General features: G+C 35.6%; 1 protein-coding gene across 2 annotated transcripts in view; it reads left to right on the forward strand.

Annotated features, from left to right (window-relative positions):
• The window catches only part of LOC138691758 (zinc finger protein 665-like), a 45133-nt gene extending 19315 nt beyond the window's left edge, over positions 1 to 25818 (forward strand). For both annotated transcript variants that reach the window (XM_069814103.1, XM_069814104.1), the window contains 4 exons: positions 5138 to 5275; positions 11771 to 11890; positions 14763 to 14845; positions 20200 to 25818. In XM_069814103.1, coding sequence (XP_069670204.1) covers positions 5138 to 5275; positions 11771 to 11890; positions 14763 to 14845; positions 20200 to 21859 — 2001 coding nt within the window. In that variant the 3' untranslated portion in view covers positions 21860 to 25818. The remainder of the gene's footprint in view (positions 1 to 5137; positions 5276 to 11770; positions 11891 to 14762; positions 14846 to 20199) is intronic.
• Positions 25819 to 26347: the final 529 nt, after the last annotated feature.

The raw sequence follows: 26347 nt of genomic DNA on the forward strand, positions 1-26347 counted from the left end.
ACGAATTCCGACCGTGACTTCTCTGATTGGTCATTTGCTTTCTTTGCTGCAGTTGGTACTTCTTTAAAACTCGTTGTCTTTCCAAGAGGTCACAAGCCTTGAACACTGAACATATGTTCTTAATAATTGTATTTCCAGAAATCTTCTCAGGAAGATTAAGAAATTCTGATTTTGGCAGATCTCCCCTTTACAATTTCTTCCATTCAGAGACGATGTACACCAGTCTCTCTTTATTGATCTGAAAAAAAGTTACGTCTAATGGCTGAAGTATATGTGTTGAATTTAGAGGAAGAATCATGTATCTAATGTTATTTTGCTGGCACAGCCGTATTATATTTACAGATAAGTGGCTACACAATTTGACACGTAAAAGCACCTTTGGTCCTGTAATTTTCTCAGGTAAAGGACACATATGGAGATGAACCATTCTTCAAATAATTTCATATCAAACCACCCTGATTCACTACGGTTGTAACAAGGTCCTCGTGGATCATTCTCAATCCAGGTGGAATACACATTCTTCGCTTTGTATACAACACATGATGGTAAGATTTTTTCGTCACCTGTGACAGCCATCGTAGCAGTAGTACTTGATTTTGACGTGTCTAATATCCTATATGGATGCTTAAAGCCCTTTTTAACTATTACACTAGCATTGCCAGGATCATCACTGAAGCCGGTTTCATCATAATTGAAGACCTCCCTCGAATAAGGGTGTAACCAACAAATCTGTAATGGATGATGGAAAATAATTTCAAGGACACCTTTCGTTATGCCTGTATTTACGACTAGAACCATTTGATTAATCAAGGATACAAATTTATTCAGCCATTGAATGCAAGCATTTATTGATATAAATGAGAGGTTCGAAATTACTTTTTCCACAGAAGTCACAATTTCATTAATTTGATGATCCAGTCTTTTTCGAGGACTTGATCAGATTCTGTGGAAAACATCTTGAAGTGTGATATCTATTTGATCAAAGCATTCATTTATTACTTCTTCAGATATTTCTGCCCTAACTGCCTTTATAATTTTGGATGTATGGACACTAACATCGGAGTGTCTTTTTAGAAGAGATGTAACGTATCCACGTCTTCGCATAATATGATACCTAATTGATCAAAGTATTTATTTATTACTTCTTCAGATATTTCTGTCCTAACTGCCTTTATATTTTTGGATGTATGGGCACTAACATCGGAGTGTCTTTTTAGAAGACATGTAACGTATCCACGTCTTCGCATAATATGATACCTAATTGATCAAAGTATTTATTTATTACTTCTTCAGATATTTCTGTCCTAACTGCCTTTATATTTTTGGATGTATGGGCACTAACATCGGAGTGTCTTTTTAGAAGAGATGTAACGTATCCACGTCTTCGCATAATATGATACCTAATTGATCAAAGTATTTATTTATTACTTCTTCAGATATTTCTGCCCTAACAGCCTTTATATTTTTGGATGTATGGACACTAACTTCGGGGTGTCTTTTTAGAAGAGATGTCACGTATCCACGCCTTGGCTTATTGTTCGTGAATCTTTTTTCCTGTCTATTCTGCTTACCTAAAAATCCTTTAACCACCAACCTAATATCATATTGCTGGCGTGGATACCTCCATTCGTCATAAGTTACAATTCCTTCAATCAGCTGCTTCTCTTCATCTTCACTTAATACTGTTGATCACCCAACGTTCTGAGTTTCCCATTTTCTACTCACAGTTGCATGTAGCGTAGATTTCGGCACACCATACTTTTGCTCCAGCTTGTGTGTACGTTAGTTTAAGTCTTTTAACATCTGAAACTGCCTTTTTCATGGCTTTTGGGTCACATCTCTTCCTCTTTGCGGAACTCTTTCCTTCTCAATTTCTGGCATTGTTCGGTATTAAATCATGTACGTGAAATTAAAACAAAGCTGCTTAAATATTGAAAATAATACAGAAACGGCAATGTATTGTTTGAATGTATTAAATAAACTTTAAATTCAGTGCAAAATATCTTACCTCCTGCTTAGGTGATTTCTTTTATCAGAATGAGGTAAACTGTTCTCTCTATAACACCCACTACCTGATGGTGTGTTCACTTGGAGGTAACACAAGTACTGCCTACTAGTGCCACCATCTAAACGCAACAAAGCTGTGTTCTTTCTACACAGAATGTCGGGAGTTCCAGCACAAAATAGGAAAGCAGCCGTGTTTATGTGGTTACCATCGTTTTTTCAGTATTCCTGCAGTTTACGGTATAATATATACAGAAATGGCCGAAATATGCAAAACATATGTATGTAGTATGTATGTATGTATGTATGTATGTATGTATGTATGTATTCACACTGCAAATGAGTATATACCCGGTGGAAGTGGTAACTAATTACACTTAATAAACAGAATTCATAAAAAATGCAATTAAATATAAATTACTAATAATAATAATAATAATAATAATAATAATAACAACAGGCAGCTTCCTAAAGTAAATGAAGCACAATCACTTAAAATAACATTTGAAGTAAGTTTAATTTGTAATTTAACTCTAAGTTCGAACTAAAACCCACGAGTATGATATGTTCATACCTGCACAAGTACCATTCAGCACTACACTCATTTCGCTGACAACTCACTCACTGCACTGGAACTCGACACATTTCACTGATTCTATCCTGATGTCACTAACACTTCAAAAACATTTCACTGTTCAAATACTTTGCACTGCCACTATAAACTATAAAGCTTCACTGACAGAAACACACTTCACTTACACAACACACTTCACTGACAGAACACACTTCTTCACTGATACAACACTTCAATAACAAATATCAATTACACCCTTTAAATAGTGTGTATAATATACTACCGTCTATTAGTAAAGTCCTTAACCCTATATTTAAATACATTTTTGGTTATTGGTAGAGCCTTTACTAAGTCTGCAGATAAAGCATTCTAGTCCCTGATAGTACGGTTGAGGAAAGAAAACATTTCAATGTCCGTCCTCTTTCTCCTTTCCCTCAATTTATATGAGTGGTCGTTCCTTGAAGAGTAATTTGGCAGCTGCAATGTATTTTTTATTTCTCTTCAGGCAGGCTCACCTCTCTATGTTTTGAACATTGCGCATAATCGAATTCGCGTTCTCTGGTCCGTGAGTGTGCCCCATTTTAATGGTGAATTATTACGACAACGCTTGAGATCCCGTTTCTTAATCTTTTCCAGTGTCTTAACCTGCCGACCTGGGTGGCGCAAGCCGTAGAGACACGCAATGACTCTGCGGCTTGGTCCGAAGGGTTGTGGGTTCGAGTCCCGCCTCAGACATGGGTGTTGTGTTTGTGTTAATTTAGGAAAAAGAGACAGAAAAAAGAAACCTGCAAAACAGCAATCTTTAGGAAAATGGCCTCTGACCGTTAAAAAAAATATATCTATGATCTAATTCTAAGCATCCCAACATGCAGCACCATATTCCATTACTGGACGTACTAGTGATTTATATGCAATCTCTTATTACCCTCAGCACAAAGTGTAACACTCTCCATGCTTTTCCCACTGTGTCAGTAACGTGTTCCCCCAGCCGAGATTGCTGCTAAATGTTATTAATAGGTATTTACATTCGTTAACTTCCGGAATGGTTTCACCTCCTAACATAACAGTTAACTTTTCGTATTCATGATCACAGACATTAATAACATGTACCGGTATAACAAATGTTTTTGCATGAAAATATGCACTTGCATATGAATCAGGGCTTTATTCATCATAATGTAAAGCATATGCTGTGGATCAGAGTGCTGCATTGGAGTTAAATCGCTCGCTTGAACTCGGTCGAATGTCGCACCCTCGAGTGAGATAAGATCGGTCGTGGCCTGTAATAAATAGAAGCACAGTACAAGGTCATCTCACCGACATGTTTTATCTTGTATGGAAGGCGACAGATAAGATTCACATATGTTTTGCTTACACGGTAAAAATAAGGCTTTATTTTCTGCATTTATGACAAATGCTTAATGGAACGTACCACAACAGTAACATGAAGTTATGATTAAATAGTTTGAAAAACTTCGATATACAGTTATTATTGCTAATTAATAATTATTCAATATTTGATTTACCACATGTATAATATGATATTTTCATACATAGTGTACCGCCTATATACTGCGACGATGTAGAAACGTTTTACAAAATATTATTGATATAGCAGTAGATTAATAACAATATTAGTACAGGTACATAGATAATGTCACAGAAAATATAATACAACGAATAATCATACTGCAAAACTCTTACAGACGCGAAGATTGATACACTGATTATTAGAGATTATTATTATTATTATTATTATTATTATTATTATTGTTATTATTATTATTACTAGAAAACTTGATACGGTTCTTGCATTATCGTGATTATGTTCTCAGTTTAAAATAATTACATTTTCATCCAATAACATCTATTTATTTATTTATTCTGGTGTAGTTAAGACCATCAGGCCTTCTCTTCCACAACATCAGTAATACAAATACAATAATATAGAAAAAAAAAACAGAAAAAAACACTATACACAAAATAAAGCCACACAAAAAATAAAGAGAGAGAGAGAGAGAAAAAAAAAACAGTATAAACAAAGTCAAGCCACACAAAAATATACATGGGTTGCAGTCACACAAACTTTAAATAAGTGATTAAGTATCATAATTAACTGTATCAGATGTGGCAAAAACAAAATCACTCCTGTTGGAAAAAACAAACATTTACCTACCACATTTATATTACATTTTAAAGCAAGTTTTGTAGTTGTACTATGGAGAGGTTACTTAAACACTGCAAAGTTTTGAAATGATAAACATGTATGATGTTCCTACACATTCATCACTGTAACAAGAAAGAATGTCTAACGTTCGGCTTAAGCCATCCGAGGATTAATCGCTCGCGACAATTTTACCCATCATGCATGTGCGCTTCCTATCGGATTATACTATGAACTACTTGGCGCTCGAGCGAAAACGTCCGATGCAGACCTCTGCTGTGGGTTGAGATCAGGGTGTGGCATACGGACATACTGAGAATAACTTGTAACGTTAGAAGTCTTCTTCCAACATCCTGTAATAAATTGCTCATTTAAGACGTCTCTTTGTACTGCAGGAACGGAATGTTTTGTATCAGCTTGTGGCTGATATAAAGGAGGAATACGTGGACCACAACCAAGATCTCACATCTGAGATAAAATTTGAGGGAAATCCGGCACCAATTTCATTTCCTGTGGTGAAACGTGAGCCTGAGGTGAGTTTAGCACAAAGAGTGCAGTGTGTGTTCTGGAAGTGTTTACCTTGTATTTTGATTGTAACGGATACTGCATCTTTACAACAGTATTTGTAGTGCCTTTCAGTCTGTTATCTCTCTTTTTTTTAATTTGAAAACGAGATTACTCGTTATACTCACTCTTAATGGTTGCCATAGCTACACATTCCCATGATGTATTATTAATTTGATAATGTGTTGTACTTGACATTAATTCTTTTTGTTTTCTCTGTGTCTTTCTCTATAATTCTCGATATTTTTACGGTTTTAAAATAATTGATTTTGCTTTAGATGTATACAGAAATATTATTACCAGGGAACGGATTTATATGGACTAAAAATATATGAAATATGTAAATATATATGTAGTTATTTTTACCAAAATATGGAATTAAATATGGATTTTTACCAAAATATGGAATTAAATATGGACTTAAAATTATAAAAAAATGACTATGTACGTTAAATATTGGTACATTTTAATCAAACTAAACAAAAAATATAATGGACGTACCTTATCTTACAATGTAGTTTCAACAAAACACAATTTTTATTGTCTGTTACCGTAACAATAGGTTACAAACATTTCTTTCAAGTGCTGAAAAGTGAATCTTCTTCTATTGTCTCTGAGGATAGATTTATACTGACTAAAAGAGCGTTCGACGTCACAAGAAGTAACTGGTACATAATTCAATTTCACAATGTCTGCTGGGGATAAGTCCAAGTTAATCTTCACTGTTGATTCACCACTCATCACAGCAACAACCTTTTGTAGTTCTTCATATCCAGGGTTTTTTGAAAGTACAGTGTCCACCTTAGCTCTTACTGCATCTGCAACTTTACCTCTACCACGATTCAGTTGTTCCACAGTACTATTTATAATTTCAAAACTTTCAGATAGTGAAAGGTGCCTATTTTGGAGACTTTTGAGCGTTTTTATGATGCATGAAAATGTATGCTGAATGTGAGCTAAGTCATTCTTCACACTTATGTCACAGGTAACTGTTTTCGCAGTATCAATTGAGACTGCATCTTCAGAGTCCAATGCAAGGAGAACATTGTTAATAGAGTCTATATGTTCGGCATAATATTCAACTGCTTCTAGCCATGTACCCCATCTAGTTAAAATTGGCTTTGGTGGCAATGGAATTTCAGGGTACATTTCTTTCAACACGTTAACTCTACTGGGAGCTTTGAGAAATACTTTTTTCACTGATGAAATCAACAAATCTACTTTAGGGAAATTGTCTCTGACCACTTCTGCCACACGATGAAATGCATGCGCCACATAAGTAAAATGAGTCAATTTAGGATATACAACAGATAATGCTTGTCCAGCTTTGACCATATAAGGGGCAGCATCGCTAATAAAGAATAACACATTATCGTACATAATACCCTTTGGCCACAGGATACCCATAGCTTCGTTGAACAGTTTAACTATAGTTTTGTTATTGCACTTTTCTAGAACATCACAATGTAAAAGAATTCGTTCAGAATATTGTTCACTTAACAAACCGATAACTACATTACCAACAAGTCTACCTTCTTTGTCGGGAGTCTCATCAATGGAAACCCAAATTGAACTATCTTTAATTTCATCTCTTATCTTCTGTATTGTCTCATCGTAGATGGATGGAGCATACGTCTTCCTAAGTGTTGACTCATCCGGGATTGTATGTTGAGTATATTTTTCAAGGAATTCCCTGAAGACCTTATTCTTTAGTTTGTAGAGAGGAATATCAGCAGAGATGAGAGAACGGCACAGGTCGATGTTAAACTCAGATCTTACATTCGATGTTGTTGGTTGTGTTAAAAACAATTGTCTCTGCTTGGAATTTAGTTGTTTGTTGGCCTGATGTTTACTAGTTGTAATGTGTTGTTGCACCAGGAACTTTTGTGTAGATGATACTGCACACTGACACAAATTACAAAATAATATTTTATTGTCAGTTGATAAACCATCTTCTTTAAATTCTGAAATGTAACTTGTTAGTTTTGATTTTAAATTGACTGAATGACGTACTTTTGGCATATTTACCGTCTTTATAGTATGATTTACAAAACTGAACCTATGTGTACTCTGACTGGCATTTAACTGTTGAGCTGCACAACTGAAGTCTGTTAAAAATTTTAAATTAAATTAATACAGTTTTGTAACTTACTTTCCCATTGTTGATAGGACTGCTAATTTTCAAATAACTCTGATGTTAAAGGGATTACTGAACATGTGTTTAAATCTCTATTGCTGAAATGTATTTTTAAAAGTTAATGGAATTTTGTTTTGTTTTATTGTTAAACCTAATATAATATGGACTGTTTTATATGAAATATGGAAAATATATGGAAATTAACGAAAATATGTACTAAACTCTAAAATATGGAAAAATATGGAAAATAAAAGTAGGATTTTTCAACCCTACACATTGTGAAACATAAAGATAATGCAAAATATAAATTATATTAGCTTTATAAGTAAATATGTATTTACATATAAATCCTTTCCCTGATTATTACATATATTTATTTGTCTTTCCACCCATTGTTTTTAAGTATTTACATGTCTGGAATATGTCTTTCGTAGGACATTCTTCTGGCAGTATAGAAAAGATATTTTGTAACTTTACCTACTGCTGACAGAACTGTATTTTTCAGGAAAGTGAATATTTTTCAGCAGGTGTTCTCTGGATTGCAATTTTGCAGTGAATTTCTGACAGGTCATGTTGAAGTCGGTTAAGATAGCAATTATGGCTCGAACATTTTCTAACTCATTGTGGATTTTTTGGAAGTCCACATCATGTTTATTGAAGAAAAAATAATCACTGGAGACAACGGAGCATTAATTCCAGGAAAACACATGGCTAGTTCACTTCTGGAGTTCACGGAATTATTTTCTCACAGAAAAAAAATTAAAATATATTTCATTTTCAGCAAGGAGTACCATTTTCTTCTTTTCATTTCGCTATTTTCTCTGAATTAGCATATTTCGTCAAGTAAGAAATTCCATCAAATACATTATTTTGAACCAGGTTAAGTCCATCTACATATGAAGGAAAATAATGGACTGTTTCTTCAAATTCTTCTCTTTCAGGAGATCTCAGGAACATTTCGTAGATATTTTATCTTGTGAATGAGTAACCCAGGCACAAGATTTCATAAAATTCACAAGAGAGACAAAGAATTCTGTTGTGGAATAAGAACATACGTTCTATACATGTGAAAGTAACATAATTGATGCTGGAGTAAATGTCTCATCTTTCCTGGAGTTCAATTTTTCTATTAATTTTGATAACAGAGTGAAATACTCGACTGCAGTAAGTTCTCATGTCATAATGAAAAAGCAGCAACGTTGCATTGTCAAAAATTCAACCACTACGAAGGTCATTAAACCATATTAATAATTAATAGTGAAAGTGCGAAGTTATCCGAGGAGAAATTACTAAATCCAGGGCCGTACTCCGTGAATTTCTTCTTCTTCTTCTGCTATGGCCTTGACCTCCTCTATTCTCCTCTTCCAATCAGATCTGTCCAGTGGTGTTCTCTTCCACGCCAATCCTCCCAAAACTTGTCTAGCATCCTCTCTCACTACATCGGCCCATCTATCCTTCGGTCTCCCTGTCGGTCTTTTACCATATATCCTTCCCTCCATTATTTTCCTAGGTATCCTCTGGTTCTCCATTCTGTTGATATGCCCAGCCCATTCCAATCTTCGGAGTTTGATGTGTGTCACTACCTCCATATCTAGATATTGTTCCATTCCTTCCTGGTTATACCTTATCCTCCATTGTCCATTTTCATTAACTGGTCCAACTATCCTCCTCAATATCTTTCTTTGGAATGCACCTGAGGCTGATTCTATCTTATTACTCATTACCCAAGTTTCACATCCATAACAGAGTACCGTTCTAATCATTGTTTTATAGATTCGAAAGTTATTTTTTTTATGTACAAATCTTGATTTCAGGATATCCAATAATGCAAAGTTTGTTTGATTTTCCTTCGTCATGCGTGTTTGTATATCTGTCCATTCCTTTTTATCATTGGCCATTACTGAGCCAAGATATTTAAAATCCTTCGTGGTTTCAACTCAGCGAATTTGGTCCCCCCGAACTGCAGTGGACACATGTCCCTACAAACATGAAGTTGAGCATTCTTCTACAAGCAGTGCAAATGCTGAATCGAGCTCTTCGCATCGTCCTTGGGCAAAAGCATTGCGCAAAGACTGAACACTACTTTAAAATACTGGGAAAGAGGGTAAAAATCTGTAAAGTTTAGTTCACAAATGCAGTACCGGTACCTTAAGTAAAAAGACAACTTTGTTCACGTATATAAGAACTCTCATAGATGGAGATGCCATTACTATTTTTATGGAATTATCTGACTATAAAATCAAAAAGCTACGACAATAGAGGAAGCTTTATTAAACATCTTAGATTTTTACGGTTTAGATGAAGGATTTCTTCAAGCCATTAGTGTGGTGTGTTAGTGATGGAGCGGGTTTAAGTCTTGGAGGGAAATGTGTAGTGAGTACTTTGTTAAAGGAACAATTTCCATACATTATTTTATGGCACTGCCTTAACCATGGCTTGAGGTTGCAATTAATGACAGTCTGGTACCAAAATTTCATCTTTCACTTTCAGGCGTACGTGGACAAATTTCATTATATGTTATTTATAGCCTATCACCAAAAACATAACTGAGAGTGCAGTTTAAAAAAATTGGCAAAGTACTTTATATTCGCTTCATTTGAAGTAGCTATAGAACTACTTTGTCTGTGTGGAACTTTTACAAAGCCACCGGCGTGGCTCAGTCAGTTAAGGCACTTGTCTGCTGGTCTGACGTTACGCTTGGACGCGGGTTCGATCCCCGCTTGGGCTGATTACCTGGTTGGGTTTTTTTCGAGGTTTTCGAGGAGGATTCGAGATGAGGCGAATCCTCGGCCTCATCTCGCCAAATACCACCTCACTGTCACCAATTCATCGTCGCTAAATAACCTAGTAAAAAAAAAAACAAAGCATTTTGAACAAATAGTAAAGGGAGAAAAGGGACAAGAAAAGTTAAAGATCACAGGATTGTTCAAAGAGCTAACATCACAGGAACTTCTCCTTGATATAGCATTTATTTGTGATGTTTTACAAGAAGTTTTCAATTTATCAAACCAACTACAGGAAAGGACGTGTACTCTACCAAAGACTGATAGGTTCATTAAAAGAACAATTATTTTCCTTATCAACAACAAAAAGAACAGTCCAGAAGAATTTGCAAGACAAGTTCAGGAAAACTTGAATTCAGTTCAGTTCCAGAAACTTTCAAGTACACGAATTTGACAATTTCCAGATCCCAGAATGTTCCCCACTCATACATGTCGAAAGTATATTGCTTAACTTGGAGTCAAGCCACAAAGGGAAACACTGACGGAGGAAGGTTCGATCCGGTGCTGTGGATTGAATTCGGCGTAGCTCAGTGGTCAGAGCGCTTGGTACGTAGAACCAAGGACCGGAGTTCGATCCCCGGCGCCGGAGCGAAGTTTTCTCCTCAATTATTAATTGTAAACATTACAGAGATAATTCTGTACGAAAAATTAATAAAGCCATAATATTGCCATAGATTTATTGTCGGGGTAAGTTATGCGATAGTTCAACGGTATAATGCTTAGAGTACTTGCCAGTACGAAACAAAATACTGCTAGTGCGCCATTTAACGACGCTGTATCAACTACGATGTTATTTAGCGTCGTTGGGATTGGTGACGGCGAGATGATATTTGGCAAGATGAGGTCTAGGATTCGACATAGATTACCTGACATTTGCCTTGTGATTGGGGAAAATCTCAGAAAAAAACCAATCAGGTAATCAGCCGATGCGGGAATCGAACCCGCGCCCGAGCGCAACTCCGGATCCGGTAGGCAAGCGCCTTAACCGACTGAGCTATATCGGTGGCATCAAAAGAAGTGAAACTTAAAAAAGGAGGTGAGGGGTGTTAGAGTCTGGTAGGTAGGAATGTTTGGGAATATGTCTTTTTGTGCAGCTGGTGTTCAATGGAACAAAAGCAGGCAATGTTTGTTTTCCCATAGTTTTCCTTCATACATAAGTAATTTCTAGCCATCCAATAGTCAACAAAAATTGTTGTGCTGACGAAAGAACAGTCCATAGTCTCATTGCCTTAAAAATACTACTCGTATTTTGGATTTAATCTAATACAATCTTGATAATATGCTACAATATATGAACAATAGTGTCTTATATGTAGTAATGGCCGAAATATGCAAAAAAAAAAATGTACGATTGACTTTATGTATTATCACAGACGTTCACAACGTGTCTAAAAATATTTTTGCACGACAAATTTCCATCTGCATATGAATCCACACTATCATCATAATGTCAAGCCCTGGCATAGAGAGCAGTGTGAAGGTTAGAATTCGCCTTCTAAGACCGTGTCATAAATTGCTCATTTAAGACTGTCTTTGTATTGCAGGAACGAAAATTCTTGGATCAGAATGTGACTGTGAAGCAGAACCCTGATCTCACTTCTGAGATAAAACTTGAAGGAGATCCGGTGCCAATATTGTTCCCTGCGGTGAAACGTGAACCTGAGGTGAGTGGAGCACAAGGAATGCACTGTGTGTTCTTCCAGTGTATATTTTCTGTTCTGATTTTCACGGATCCTATGTCTTTACAACAGGACTTGCAGTGCCTTTCACTCTTTGATGTAGAAAAAAACACTCATCACTATGTAATATTACATTTTTATGTCATGTTGGGAAGAACTAATGTTGAACTGTTATCTCGTTTTATGTTTTAAGTAAGAAAATCAAATTGCTTGTTACACTTACTCTGATTGTTGCCAAGCTACACATTACCTCAGGGCGTTTGAATAAATGTTGTTCTTAAGGACACGATTTCTTTTTGTCTTCTCTGTGTCTTTGTCTAAAATTCTCAATATATTTACCGTTTCCAAAAAATTGATTTTGTTGAAGATGTAAGTACAAACATTATCACCTCTCTTCATTTGCTTTTTATCCATTTTTTTTTAGTTTTTATGTATTTGCAATATATCCTTTATAGAACATTATCTTAATCATAGAGAAAAGATATTTTGTAATTTTACGATAAATTATGTAGCCGATTTCTAGTGGATTCCAGAATAGTTTCTAAATATTGCAATAAGTTCCGATACATACGTTCAGGTTCAGTAGACCTATGCATGTTATATTTTCCGTTTTTTTTACTCTTATTATGTCAGTCAAGTTCGTTTCATTTTAATACAGATACAGAAATGTAAAGTTAGAAACTCCAATTTCCCAATTTCAAAATTATTATAAATAAAGATAATGTATTTGAATTTTCTTGTAGTTCTTGTTAGTAGACTCTAACTTAGTTAAAATTATCGGGAAAGTTATCAAGTTCACGAAATGGTTGAACGAATTTTCTAATCTATTTTTTCCCTGCAAAATATTACGAAAAAGTAATCATACTATCATCAACGCCCGATTGCTGTTGTTATATGACATGCATGCGCAAACCCACGACGTAGAGGAACAGTCACAGAGTACTGAATACTTAGTTACTTACTTACTTACTTACTTACTTACTGGCTTTTAAGGAACCCGGAGGTTCAGTGCCGCCCTCACATAAACCCGCCATTGGTCTCTATCCTGAGCAAGATTAATCCAGTCTCTACCATCATATCCCACCTCCTTCAAATCCATTTTAATGTTATCATCCCATCTACGTCTCCTCTTCCCCAAAGATATTTTACCCTTCGGTCTCCAAACTAACACTATATATGCATTTCTGGATTAACTCATATGTGCTACATGCCCTGCCCATCTCCAACGTCTGGATTTAATGTTCCTAATTATGTCAGGTGAAGAATACAATGCGTGCAGTTCTGTGTTGTGTAACTTTCTCCATACTCCTGTAACTTCATCCCTCTTAGTTCCAAATATTTTCCTAAACAACTTATTCTCAAACACCCTTAATCTCTGTTCCTCTCTCAAAGTGAGAGTCCAAGTTTCACAACCATAAAGAACAACCGGTAATATAACTGTTTTATAAATTCTAACTTTCAGATTTTTGACAGCAGACTGGATGATAAATGCTTCTCAAGTGAATAATAATAGGCATTTCCCATATTTATTCTGTGTTTAATTTCCTCAGAGTATCAGAGGAACTATAAAAAGTAAACTGAATCAGATCATTATATACCTGGTAATGTAAAATTTATGGTCATACAGTGATATAGTGTTGGACATTGTCACAAAAAAGGGGGATTGTACGAATTTCGTCCACAGCTGTGCCGTTACATTTAGCATGTCTGGTCGTCAAACTGGCAAACCAGGACAAGATACCTGGTTGAAGTTTTTTCTGGGATTATCCCTGAATCCATTGAGAGCAAATAATGGTTCGCTTTCGGCACTGGACCCTGGACTCATTTCACTGGCATTATCATCTTCATTTCACTCAGACAGTACATGAACATTGCAGTTGATAAAATGTCGTAAAATAAACAACTTACAAAATTCACCAATTTTGTGACCAGTAATCGAATTATTCGTTCATAGATAATTTCTGCTATTATACAGTACTTAAATAGTTATTCTATAACAGCTGCTTTCCACCAGTTTGCCATGACACACTCGAATGATCTGCTGGTGTGCGGCAAATACTGAATGCGGCTCAACTCAACCTTCAGTAAACACAGAGTAGGTGTGCGAGCAGCAGAGAGGCTAGGGTAGCTAGATCAGTAAAATTAGAATAATGTGCCAACCTTAGAAAGTATCGTATTTTACTTGGGTTCATGAAAGAAAATGTTTCGTGCATTATATACCTTAGCGAACATGTAATGATATTGTATGTTTTCATATTTCCTCAGTAAGAAATTAAGAAAATATGTTTAAATATCAGACTAATAATGCTTTGGATTAATTTTCTGTCATTAAATTTTACATTTCTATCATAACTTCAAATAAAAATACAAAACTTGTTTAAAATTTCTTTTAATAATATGTATTTTGGTTCTCTTCTCAACCTTCCTTTCAACATGCGCCTTTTCACCATTCTTCTAATTATCATTCCTCGGTTTGTTCACTCAAAAATAATTCATATTAAATTGATAATATTTTATTTAATATATTCATGCTTATACATTTATTTCAATTTTATAGTACTCATTCCCTTCTAACCCCTCAAATTTCTCCTCCTGCTTGGAAACAACAGCTTTAGATTATATGAGTGTATTGCAGAATTTTGAATTACACTTCTAGTATGCCGCATGTGGTAAAATGTTGAAAAACGCTGTGTTATAAGCAAAAGAAGTATTCTATGAAAAATCTGCCACAACAATTGTTTTGTGTTAGCTACAGTTCTATTAGGCCCAGTACTTTTTAAATGGTGTGCTATGGCATCCAAATTCGAAGCGCTTTTGTTAATGTAAATTGTGCTATCTTTTTGTTCTGTATTTTTAGGGAGAGCAGAGTGATCTGCACACAGTGAATGAGGAGCCATGGGTGGAGGTAACGGCAGAGGACAACGAGGTTTTCGCCGAAAGGTGAGTGTGGTGTGTGAGTCTTCACACAGGAGTTCATTGTGTTTGACGTTTCCGTTCTTTGATCTGTCTAAAAACACCTTCAGAAGAACTGTCTTTTTTCCTCTTTTTCTTATTTTTCTATATAATTCTTTTGCTCCTGTCTGTTTGAATCATCCAGCAATAATCTGTCATCACAACCACATTCCACTTCCCTTGGTATCCGGTTTCCATAATGTACTGTTGAATCATTTCTTAATGTTCTTCACCAAAAGTGCCTAGATTTTCAGGAAAATAATGTAGATGGACAAGCTAGAAGTGGGCCTTTATACTGTATTGCAGTCCAGGGCTTGAAACTCTCCAACATAATTTCTACAGGTTCTTTATAATTGAAGTCTTCATATTTCTCTAGGAAATTATGAACTAACATTTTGAGTCCATTGCAAGAGTTTTTCTGCAAATAGTTCATTAAATTTACAAAGCCACTGTGTAACTTTAGTTTGCCCATTATATTTATTCATTTAATTATTTTTTCTTTTATTTATTTGTTTATTAGTTTATTGATCTATTTATTCATTTATTTATCATTCATTCATTAAATCATTGATTGATTGGTTAATTAACTAATTAATTTGTTTGTTTGTTTGTTTCTTTATTTATTCTGGCACAGTCTTTCACTTTCACACCACCAGAATTACAACTACAATAATGCATACAATGGTTCTTGAACAATCTTGTTTCACCACGTTCTGATTTCTTTCTGTTTGGCCACTTTTTCCCTTCCACTGTGTATACCCGGCTTCACTGTCCCACTCACACAAACAATGTTAGTATTCTGTTCGTTAACCTGTTTGTTCAATTTCACTGCTTGTATACTTTGTGACCAGGTAGAATGTAAGAGAAGCCATATAGCCTTAACTCTTCCAATATAAATAATTCTATTATTATTATTATTATTATTATTATTATTATTATTAAATGTGTGGGTGCTGTTATTAACTAATGCAGAGTTCTTGGCAATAAAGCTGTTATCTCTCTTGCTCTCCATTATTCCTCACACATAGTGATTTTAGGGCATTGGTGTCACGAAATCAGCACGGCAATGGTTGGAGCTCTCTGTGTCCAAGGGAATGTGTCCCAGAGCAAAAATGTCCAAAAGACTAAATGTTCAAAAAGCCGAAGGACCAAAGCAAAATGTCCTATACATTCAGTCTGAAAATGAAGTATTCTACATTGCTGTACTTCTATGGTTATTATATAGTTCAATTTCATTTCTGTATTGACATGGCCCAAATTTTAGAGTCGCAGAAGAAATAAGCCTTTCCTGCACTATCTGCAGTAAGCAGTCAGTATACAAAGGAAAAATATATTGGAGATGTTTGGAAAGAAGAGAATGTAATTCTCGGTGCACAACAAATCGAAATTTAGATAATATCGGATTTATATGTATGGTACTAATGCTCATCTACATGAGGCTAATACAGTAAACACAGCAGACAGAGAAACCATGTCTGTTATAAAAAGAAGAGCTACTGAACATCCGAATGAACCACCCTTACATGTTATACTTTCAGTGTTGCAAAATGTGAAAGAGTACAGCAGAACAGAGGTAGACTGATCAATGTACAATCATTGCAAGATCTAGTTGTACAACCACCTTACAGTGAAGCTATTAGAGGTGAGCACTTTTTAATTTTTGACTCTGGTGCAGATGATATAGATAGAATACTTATGTTCTCCACGGTAAGAAATATAGAACATCCATATAGAAATGATATTCTCTTTACTGACGGAACCTTCAAAACCGCTCCTAAGATCTTCGTTCAGCTGTTTACTGTAGTTCCACGTGTTTTCCCCACGTGTTTTCCCGTTTGTTTTCGTACTAAGCAAGCGACGAACAGAGGAGACGTAGTTCAGAATCTATGAAGAGTTGAAATCGATTGCCGTCATAAACAATTTGCAGCTGAGTCAAATAACTGTCGCGATGGATTACGAATTAGCAAATATTAATGCGATTTATCGATCGTTTCCTGGTGTCACAGTGAGAAGCTGTCTGTTTCATTTGTCTCAAGCATTGTACAGAAATGTAATTCAGCGATATCTTAGAGCAGCTTATCTGGATCGTGGGCAACCTGACGTATGACACTATTATGGAGATTATGGGATTACCATTTGTGCCATTAAATGATGTTGAAGATACTTTTCGTGAAATATATGAAGTTACACCAGACGATGTGTTGGAATTTGCAGACTATTTCGATCACATGTGCCTGCATGCTCGAAGAGCTATTTGGAGAAGGAGAGCTGTTCCACCTCGTTTTCCTGTTCCTATTAGGAATATGTACAATTCGGTCATAAATAGAGAACAGCAAAGAAACAACGCAGTTGAAGCTTTCCATTCGAAATTGCAAAGAGTGTTAGGTACTCATCACGTATCTATATGGCGTTTCATACAAAATTTACAAGCAGAGCGACATGATAATGAACATTAGATGGCGCAAATTCGTTTGGGACAAACAAATATTAGGCTATATGCAAATAAAAGGTATCTCTCTAACCAAACACGTATGGAAGGGTTGTGGGGCAATATAACACAAATAAAGAAGAAAACAACATGGAAGCTTAATTGCGAGCAATGTCCTATCGCAGGCATGCCAAAACCCTGCACATTTGTCTCTGTGCGATGTGCACTTTCTATTTCCCTACCTGAGGGGAATGAATCGTCTTGGAGGGGAACGCGACAAAGCTATACAGTACCTTATCAGCTTTTGTTTCAGTAACACAGTTTCAGTACGGGTACTGATTTGGCTGTATCTGTGAATGAGTTATGATATATAAAGTTAGAAGAATAGAATCCGGAATTTCGAAACAATCGCAGAAAATAGCAAGCTCGTGTCGAAAAAAAAGTAAAGGAAAGGCAGGTGACCTTACACCGTTTCTTACTAGATTATGCAAGCTGGCGCATGAAATATGGGGTCTAAAGTGATTCCTGCATAACGCTAACTCCGCAGTTTGGAGCCGTGTTCGGTTCTAGATATTCGTAGCAGAACAATTCAATTACATTGTTGTTCAATTCATACACCGTACCTTTTGGAAATAATGAAAGAAACTTAATACATTTTACATGAGTACTGTTGTAAACCCTTTTCACATGTTTATTTATTGTTTTTAGTTCCAGTGAATTAAGATACTGTATTATCTTCCATTTCTCGCAATTCATAATTTAATCATTTGTAAGTGAGCCTAACTTTTCCTTTTCTTTTTTAAAAATCATATTGACATTGAAGTGTTATGATGGAAACTGCAGGCACAATGCGTGATAAGTACAATTGTGCGTTTTTTCTTGCACACCTATGTGATGAAGTAAATATGTAATAGGCCTGCAGATTAACCTGTGGTGGAGAGTAATATCAAATGCTGTTTTATTTTAGTGTGTGTAAACATTTTTTGAATATCAAGTTAGAATTAAATTAAATTAAATTAAATTAGGAAGTTAGTCTGCAATATATGTGATTAGAAATGTTTACCGCATTTGACGATATCCGAAAACATCAGGAGCAATTTTTTTTTCTTTAGAATGTTGCCGCACATAGGCACATGCGCATCTTCTCTCCCCGGTCCCCATTTCTTTTTTAGTAATGTTTGCATCTTGGTGCCCTTAGGTGTTTTTAGTAGGTTATTTTACGATGCTTTGTCGACATCTTCGATTATTTAGCGTCTGAATGAGAGGAAGGTGATAATGCCTGTGAAATGAGTCCGGGGTCCAGGACCGGGAGTTACCCAGCATTTGCTCATATTGGGTGGAGGGAAAACCCCGGAAAACCTCAACCAGGTAACTTGCCCCGACCGGGAATCGAATCCGGACCACCTTGTTTCACGGCCAGACGCGCTGACCGTTACTCCACAGGTGTGGACCTTACGTGTTTTCTGTCGTCACTCATGAGATGTCGGTTTAATGAAAAGATAAAGAAAAATCTTCCGTACAGCATACGGTGATAGTTGTACCTTATTACAACGAGTAATTGTGGTTATAATTTAATTTTTACTCGTAATGTCGTAATAATATTTGATTTAGCTTGGAGCATGAGGGGACTAGCCCACTTCTGTGGAATAACGATCAGCGCGTCTGGCCACGAAACCCGGTAGCCCGGGTTCGAATCCCGGTCGGAGAAAGTTGCCTGGTTGTGGTTTTTTCCTGGATTTTACCTCAACCCAATACGAGCAAATCCTAGATAACTTTCGGTGCTGGTCCCCGATTCATTTCACCGGCATTACCACCTTCATTTTATTCAGGCGCTAAAGAACCTCAGATGTTGATACAAAGTCGTAAAATAACCCAATAAAGTAAAGAAAAATTGAGGGGACTATGTTACACAAAACTCGGCATCCACAACATTAAAATTGCATAGCTGCGTGTGTTGTATCTTAAATAATGTAAATCGTGTATGTGTCAATATTCAACAGTAAAATTAACCATTGTCGTAGAATATTTCGCCATTACGAATGATTTTTAATCAAACTCTATTTCTCAAAAGTATTGAATAACGCTAGTGATTGTCTTAATGCAAGACATACGAAGAAGTATCCTAGTTTAATAATAATAATAATAATAATAATAATAATAATAATAATAATAACAATAATAATGATGATGATGATATGTGAAAGTAGAAGATATTGTTAAAACGTATTAGAGGGAACGAAATCTGAAGGAAAAACGCGGAACTGAAAACAGTCAACTTGCCAGAGTAAATGAAAGAGATGAACAATGTAGTTCGAAAAGAAAGTTTTTAATTGAACAAATCCAGACTTTCGGGAAACAAAATTATAAATTCCATTAAATCATATTGAAAATCCGCGTACTCTTATTTAAAAAGTCATCAATAAGTCTCAAATAAGACAGTAATATACTTGACGTGTACTCGTACTCGATCAGTAATGCAAAGTTAATGGAATAATTTTCACGATACACAATGCTTAGTAATGGAAGTATTCATCATTTAGTAGAACTGCGATGCGAACCTAGCCGCAGAAGTTGTAATGAAGCTCCGAGTCCCATTGTTGACCATATTATTTGCCTGCTTATATAATCTCGTAAGCAACACTTTAGACAGAGCTTTATTAAAAGGAAAAGTCAACTAAGTGTTTACTAACGTGGTGTAATCCTTGTAAAATTTGATGCACAGGTGAAGACCAATATGCCGAGACAATTTTGATACTTCCACTACTTATAAGTTAATTATGCAAGAATGTACCTCTATAAATCTGTAATGGTAATATACCTTCTCATGAAATAGGTTTGCATGGATTTGAATGTTCAATAATTCAATATGTATTTGTTACAACTATTCTATTGACTGATAGTTTATTTCCTTTAGGATTGCAGCTACCTTTGAGAGGACTGTATCGTCAGAATTGGACGGTATTGCACATGAAGAGGACACTGTGTGTGAGATTCCCAAGAATTCAGGTTCCTCGGGAAGACTTGCGCGCTCTGGTGAAGATGAAAAGGAATTAGAATGTGGATTGTCTAAAATATGTTCCACGAATTCGGCAAAATTGAATTGGGATTTGGCGAAGGACACAGTCAAGATACCTTTGAAACGCGATGTTCATGGTAAGTGTTCTCCGACGAAAACTAGCTTTATAAGCCATGAACCCTGGCATACAGACGAGAAATTTTTCAAATGCGATGTTTGTGGCCAGTGTTTTACAAAGTCTAGTAACCTGAAAGTTCATGAACTTCTGCATACCAGCGAGAAACCTTACAAGTGTGATGTTTGTGGTGAAAGGTTTATAAGTTCTGGTAACCTAAGAAGTCACGAACGCCTGCAACCAGGCGAGAAACGTGGTAGGTGTGTTACAAATTCTGGTAACCTGAAAGTTGATGAACGTCTCCATAGGGGCGAGACACCTTACAAGTGTCATGTTTGTGATAAGTGTTTAGCAAATTCTGGTCACCTAACAATTCATGAACGCGGGCACACAGGCGAGAAACTTTTGAAATGTGAAATCTGTGGCAAGTCTTTTTCGGATTTGACTGCTAAGAGAAGCCATGAACGCCACCATACAGGCGAGAAACCTTTCAAATGCAATGTTTGTGGAATGTCTTTTCCAATACTTAACGGTCTAAAACTTCATGATCATCTTCATAATGATGACAAACCTCACAAGTGTGATTTTTGTGACAAGCGGTTCTCGCACTCTTGTAACCTGAAGAAACACAAATTATTGCACTCTGGAGACAAACCTTTCAAGTGTGAATTTTGTGACAAGCGTTTCTTGCACTCGTGTAATTTGAAGAAACACAAATTAATTCACTCTGGAGAGAAACCTTTCAAGTGTGATGTTTGTGACAAGTGTTTCTCGCAGTCAGGTAACCTGAAGAATCACAAGTTATTGCACACTGGAGAGAAACCTTTCAAGTGTAATCTTTGTGATAAGTGTTTCTCGCAGCCGTATAACCTGAAGAAACACAAGTTATTGCACACTGGAGACAAACCCTTCAAGTGTGGTGTTTGTGGCAACTGTTTCTCGCACTCGTATAGCCTGAAAAGACACACATTACTGCACACTGGAGAGAAACCTTTCAAGTGTGATGTTTGTGGAAAGTGTTTTTCGCAATCGGGTACCCTAAGGGAACACAAGTCATTGCACACTGGAGAGAAACCTTTCAATTGTGGTGTTTGTAATTTTTCTTTCTCGCTGTTGAGTCGCTTAAGATCCCATTTACGTCGACACGCAGGCGATAAACCTTTCAAATGTGATATTTGTGGTAAGTTATACTCGCATTTGAGTTCCATGAGAACTCATAAACTTCATCACACGGGCGAGAAACCTTTCAAATGCAATGTCTGTGATAAGTGTTTTAGAAGTTCTAGTAATCTAAAACGTCATGAACGCGTGCATACAGGCGAGAAACCTGTCAAATGTGATGTTTGTGGTAAGTATTTCTCTCAGTTGGGTGGCCTAAAAGTTCATGAACGCCGCCGGCATGGAGTCGGAAAATCTCTCAAATGCGATATTCGTATTGAGTGATCATCTCATTCAAGGAGTTTAAAAAGCCGTAAACTGCCTAGAAATCTTCTAATCGTAATGACAGAGAAACTAATTTCGCTAGTAGATATAGTTTCTGTTCATGAACTGAAACATATTCTGAAAAACTCTTATGTAATTTTAGTGGTTAGTATTTCTGTCGGTTCCGTAACCTGAAAAGTCAACGCCTATAGGTCAAAATTCTTTACAATATGATGTCTGTGAAACATGTTTCTTTTGAAAGGCTATTTTAAGTATGTTTTCAAACACACTGGCGAAAAGATTTGGTAATGCCATGTATGTGAAATGTGTATTTGTCATTCCTGTAGGCTAAAAACTTCATAGACTCTATCTCGGGCGAGAGGTTTTAGGCCTGGTCCACAATAAACCGGTAACGGAAGCGACAACGAGAACGGAAATACTGTTAGATACATACATTGTCAGTGGACATTTGCAATTAAAGAGAAACTTGCAGGGATCATGAAACTTAATCACTGTGTTCAAATCCTATAAGTATTTTCTCATCGTATTTGTTGTAGCAAGGAGGGTTAACATGTCGTCTTCTTCATACATCGTGTCTAACTCAGAAATTCAATAGAATCATTTTCTGTATTATTCTTCATTTATCTGAACAGATTACCACATGATATGAATTCCTAAATATTTTGTGATATATTTTGAATTTAGTTAACTTATGTTTATGTTAACTGGCTTGTATTCATGATAGAATGTCATTGGTAAATTATGCACAAGTAACATCTAAATGCGTAATGTCGACTTTACATATCGTTATTGACATATTTATCAATATGCATCATTGTTTCAGTTCTTGGGTTATTATGAATCAAAAAACACTTGCAGTCATACATTGTAGGTAAATATAAAAATGTTATTAAGGTAACCCTAATTTTACATACTTATAAAGTTATTTGTTATTTGTACTTCTTCATGACCTATGATATATAAAAAAGGGTAAAATGAGGCTTTGTGCTACAAGACTACGATATATAACGTGCTATGTGAACTATAGTGTACTAAGTGTAATTGGGTGAAAGAAAGTGAATCAATATGAATATGGAAACAAATTATTTTCTTCAACTCTAACATACAAAAAAAATAATAATCTATACTTATTCATTCAACAGTAAACTCTCCTTAAAATAATAAAAAATATAAATTACTTGAAGTAACCCTTTGCGGTTTATATTTGTCATAAGTTAGGTTTTCTTGGAGAAAAAAAAAGAGAAGACGCAAGAATAAGTTCTGCTTGCAGAAATAAGATGTTGAGGTCCGAAGTATATGCTCCTATGCAAGAGTGTGTCAGCAAAATAGCACAACCCATTTGTAGTGGCAGTGACGTGTAACCCTCCTGTAGTGTCGAGTGTGACATTGAAGTTACCGAAATGGAGAACAATTAATTTATTATAGATTTGAACGAACCATTAAAAAATATTAGCGACAGAGATAGTCCATTGAAGAAGAAAACAATTGTTCACAAAAATAATCGCAGAGGGAAATGCAAAATATAAGCAGAACACTGGGATATAAAAATTTTGAACGGAAGAAAAATACAGAGTCGTAACAAGAAAACGGGGAAAAAGTTTTGGACAACATGGAGAAGAATGTTTCTAATACAACAGATAGATGTTATGGAATTCGAATTTCAAGATTGCACCCTTTGTCTCGGATGATAATGCGAATTGAAGAACTTTAAATACAGTAAACATATGTTGCAAACCGCCAAAGTGCAGTTATCTGTGCATTTCGAATTGGCAGCTCAAGGTCAAGCAACGGACTGCATTTGCTATGTGTGATCACCGCAATCCTGAACCATTCTCGTCAACTAAAGTCAGCCAGGACAACCGGAATTACCAGTGCTTCAGTTCACAGTTTTCGGTTTAGTGGCTCGTGCGTGTTTTGTACGTGACCTTGATCCACCAGTTCGATAATAGTAAAACAGAATTAGTAGCATTGGGTACTCCACACAGGTAGAATGTGAAATCTCTGCTATAGGCTGTTATGAAACTATTGACATATTTCTACGGGTCACAGGATATCAGTCAAGCTATGCCTGTTGGGAAGGATTTTGTCCCAGTTAGAAAGGTTGATTAGAAAATGAAAGTAACACCGTGCTGTTTCATCTGACGAATATGAGCCACCATAACACAATGCTGTTCTTACCTCCAAAAAGTGCAGTATATGCCATATGTTTGTAACAGTATGTATGAAAAGACTGTATAATAATTAGAGTAATAAGGGTACAGTAAATTATTTGTGTACTTGTTTGTGTTCTTGAGTTTTGTAATTACGTGTGAGTTTCTCAATGTCTATTATCCTTAGAATGCTATCGTCATTGAGTTGTACTGTATTTGCTACTATTATTACAAATTGTGTAATAGGTGAAAAATTTGTTTTTGAGCTCTATGTCAGTTTCAGAATGTAATATTTCTTTCTTTCTCTCTTTGTAATTTTATTTGTTTAGGTTGCCTTTTTGTTTCAAATCTTTATTTAAAAAGAATAAGCAAAGGTGAAATATAAAATCATATAGACCTAACTACAAGAAAATTTTTGTGATTATAATTGTCTTTGGTTTCTTTACTTTTTTTTTGTTTCTAATTTCCATTCATATCGAGTAAATTGACAGGAAAGAAAAAGTAATAAATCTACCTACAAGAAAATATTTGTGAATATAATTTAATTGCTTTCCTTATTTTATTTATTTGCTTCCTTTGTTTGTTGATTAATTTTCATTAAATGTAAAACAACAGATTGTTATGAATCATGGTTTTAGTGGCAGGCCTAGAATGCACCGACGAATCTGCAGACATGTTTGATACAACATATTGTGCTGAGCAATATCGTGCTACTGTGTTTAACTGATCTGCTGCAGTTCTATTGATAAAGATACGCGAGAGCAGCTCAGGCAGGAAGGAAAACTTTCTCTAATAAGAAATGTCTGGGAAATTTGGCTTCAAAATTCTATTACAGATTTATTGCTGGATTTTCAGAGTAGGAATTCTCTCCAGCTTCAACTGGAGGTGTTTTGGTCGAATTTCGTTCACTTTCTTTCCTGAATATGTGGTGAGTTCCCCGTTTTCTGTTTTCTTGCTTCTTTTCCTTCTTTCTCCATTCGCTCGTTTCCTACAGTTTAATCTCCATCTCTCGTGCTGGATCTTCAATTGATATTAGACCTTGAGCTGCAACTTCATCCCGGTATTTATTCTGGAGCCTTGTCACTGTCACAGACTTCATCGTCAAACTCTGCATTGTCTTCAGCAGTATCATATGAATTTTCATCTATAATTCGCATAACATTGTCAGGATCATCACGTAAGTTTTCATCCTTTGTTATTGTGTTAGATAAAATACACTTACAAGAAAATAAATAGACTGCACTGACAGAATATTTTCTGTTAACATAATAGATACGTAAATCTGACGTGTACAATTCCATATTTATTTTATAATAACTTTGCTAAGTGTGCAAGTGCAACTTGCTGTCACGACTGCTAATCAGCAACTGACTGATGGAGGCATAGCTAGAAGGAGGGGGGGCTCGTTTAGTGTAAAATGTAGTGAGAATGAATTGATGACCCATTTATACGTCAAAATTACGTTTGATAACATTCCAGGGTTAATGTAGGTATTTATTATGGGAAGTAAATAGGTACAATATGCTTAAAACGTGTTCTTTTACGAAATTTAGTGACCTCCATGAATATTCCTTTGCAAGGATATTATATAATGGCAGATGAGATAACTGGTTCGAATAATATTTATACATTTTATATTCTACTCCGAATTATAAAGACAAAAAAAATATATTTCTCTTCCATTACATATCAGTCTAGCCTCGTAGTTAGTAGAGGTTATAGCTAACGTTTACTAAAGTAAGTGATATTGCTGAGAAAGTCAATCAATCACAATTCCCAAGTTGCTGATGCGCTCAGAGGAAAAGTAATGTTATCTGTAGTCTGTGCAGAAATAATGTATGTTGAATAAAGACAAATTTTGGACGTCAGAATCTTTGAGTGATCTTTACTGCATTGTATTTATTGCATTCCATGATATTCGTACATCATTTCACAGCTAAAATATGGAACATGTAAAAAAAAATAAAACCTTAATAGTACTACAAAGTGTTAATTCTTAATCACAATCTAGTTGAAATATATACGGAAGTGTTTTCCAGTATACTAGAACAACACACGGGGTTAGTATTGATACTTAATGCTAGTAAATATCCATGCATAAAATACGTATACAGATTAAAAGACGTGAGAAATTAAGCCTAGGTACTCACTGATTCACTTTACAAATTCTTTACATTGTTAACTTTTTTAGGAAATTAGGCACTCTCTTAATTTTGTCCTACACAGAACACAGAAGGAACAAATAGTCCCACGAAGGAAGCGCAAATGATATAATTGGATAGAATATAGCCTGACGAAAGAGAACGCATGGAGATATCGTCAGAGATGACCTCGGAAG

Source organism: Periplaneta americana, chromosome 16 (genome assembly GCF_040183065.1).
Source record: "Periplaneta americana isolate PAMFEO1 chromosome 16, P.americana_PAMFEO1_priV1, whole genome shotgun sequence".
Taxonomy (NCBI): Eukaryota; Metazoa; Arthropoda; class Insecta; order Blattodea; family Blattidae; genus Periplaneta; species Periplaneta americana.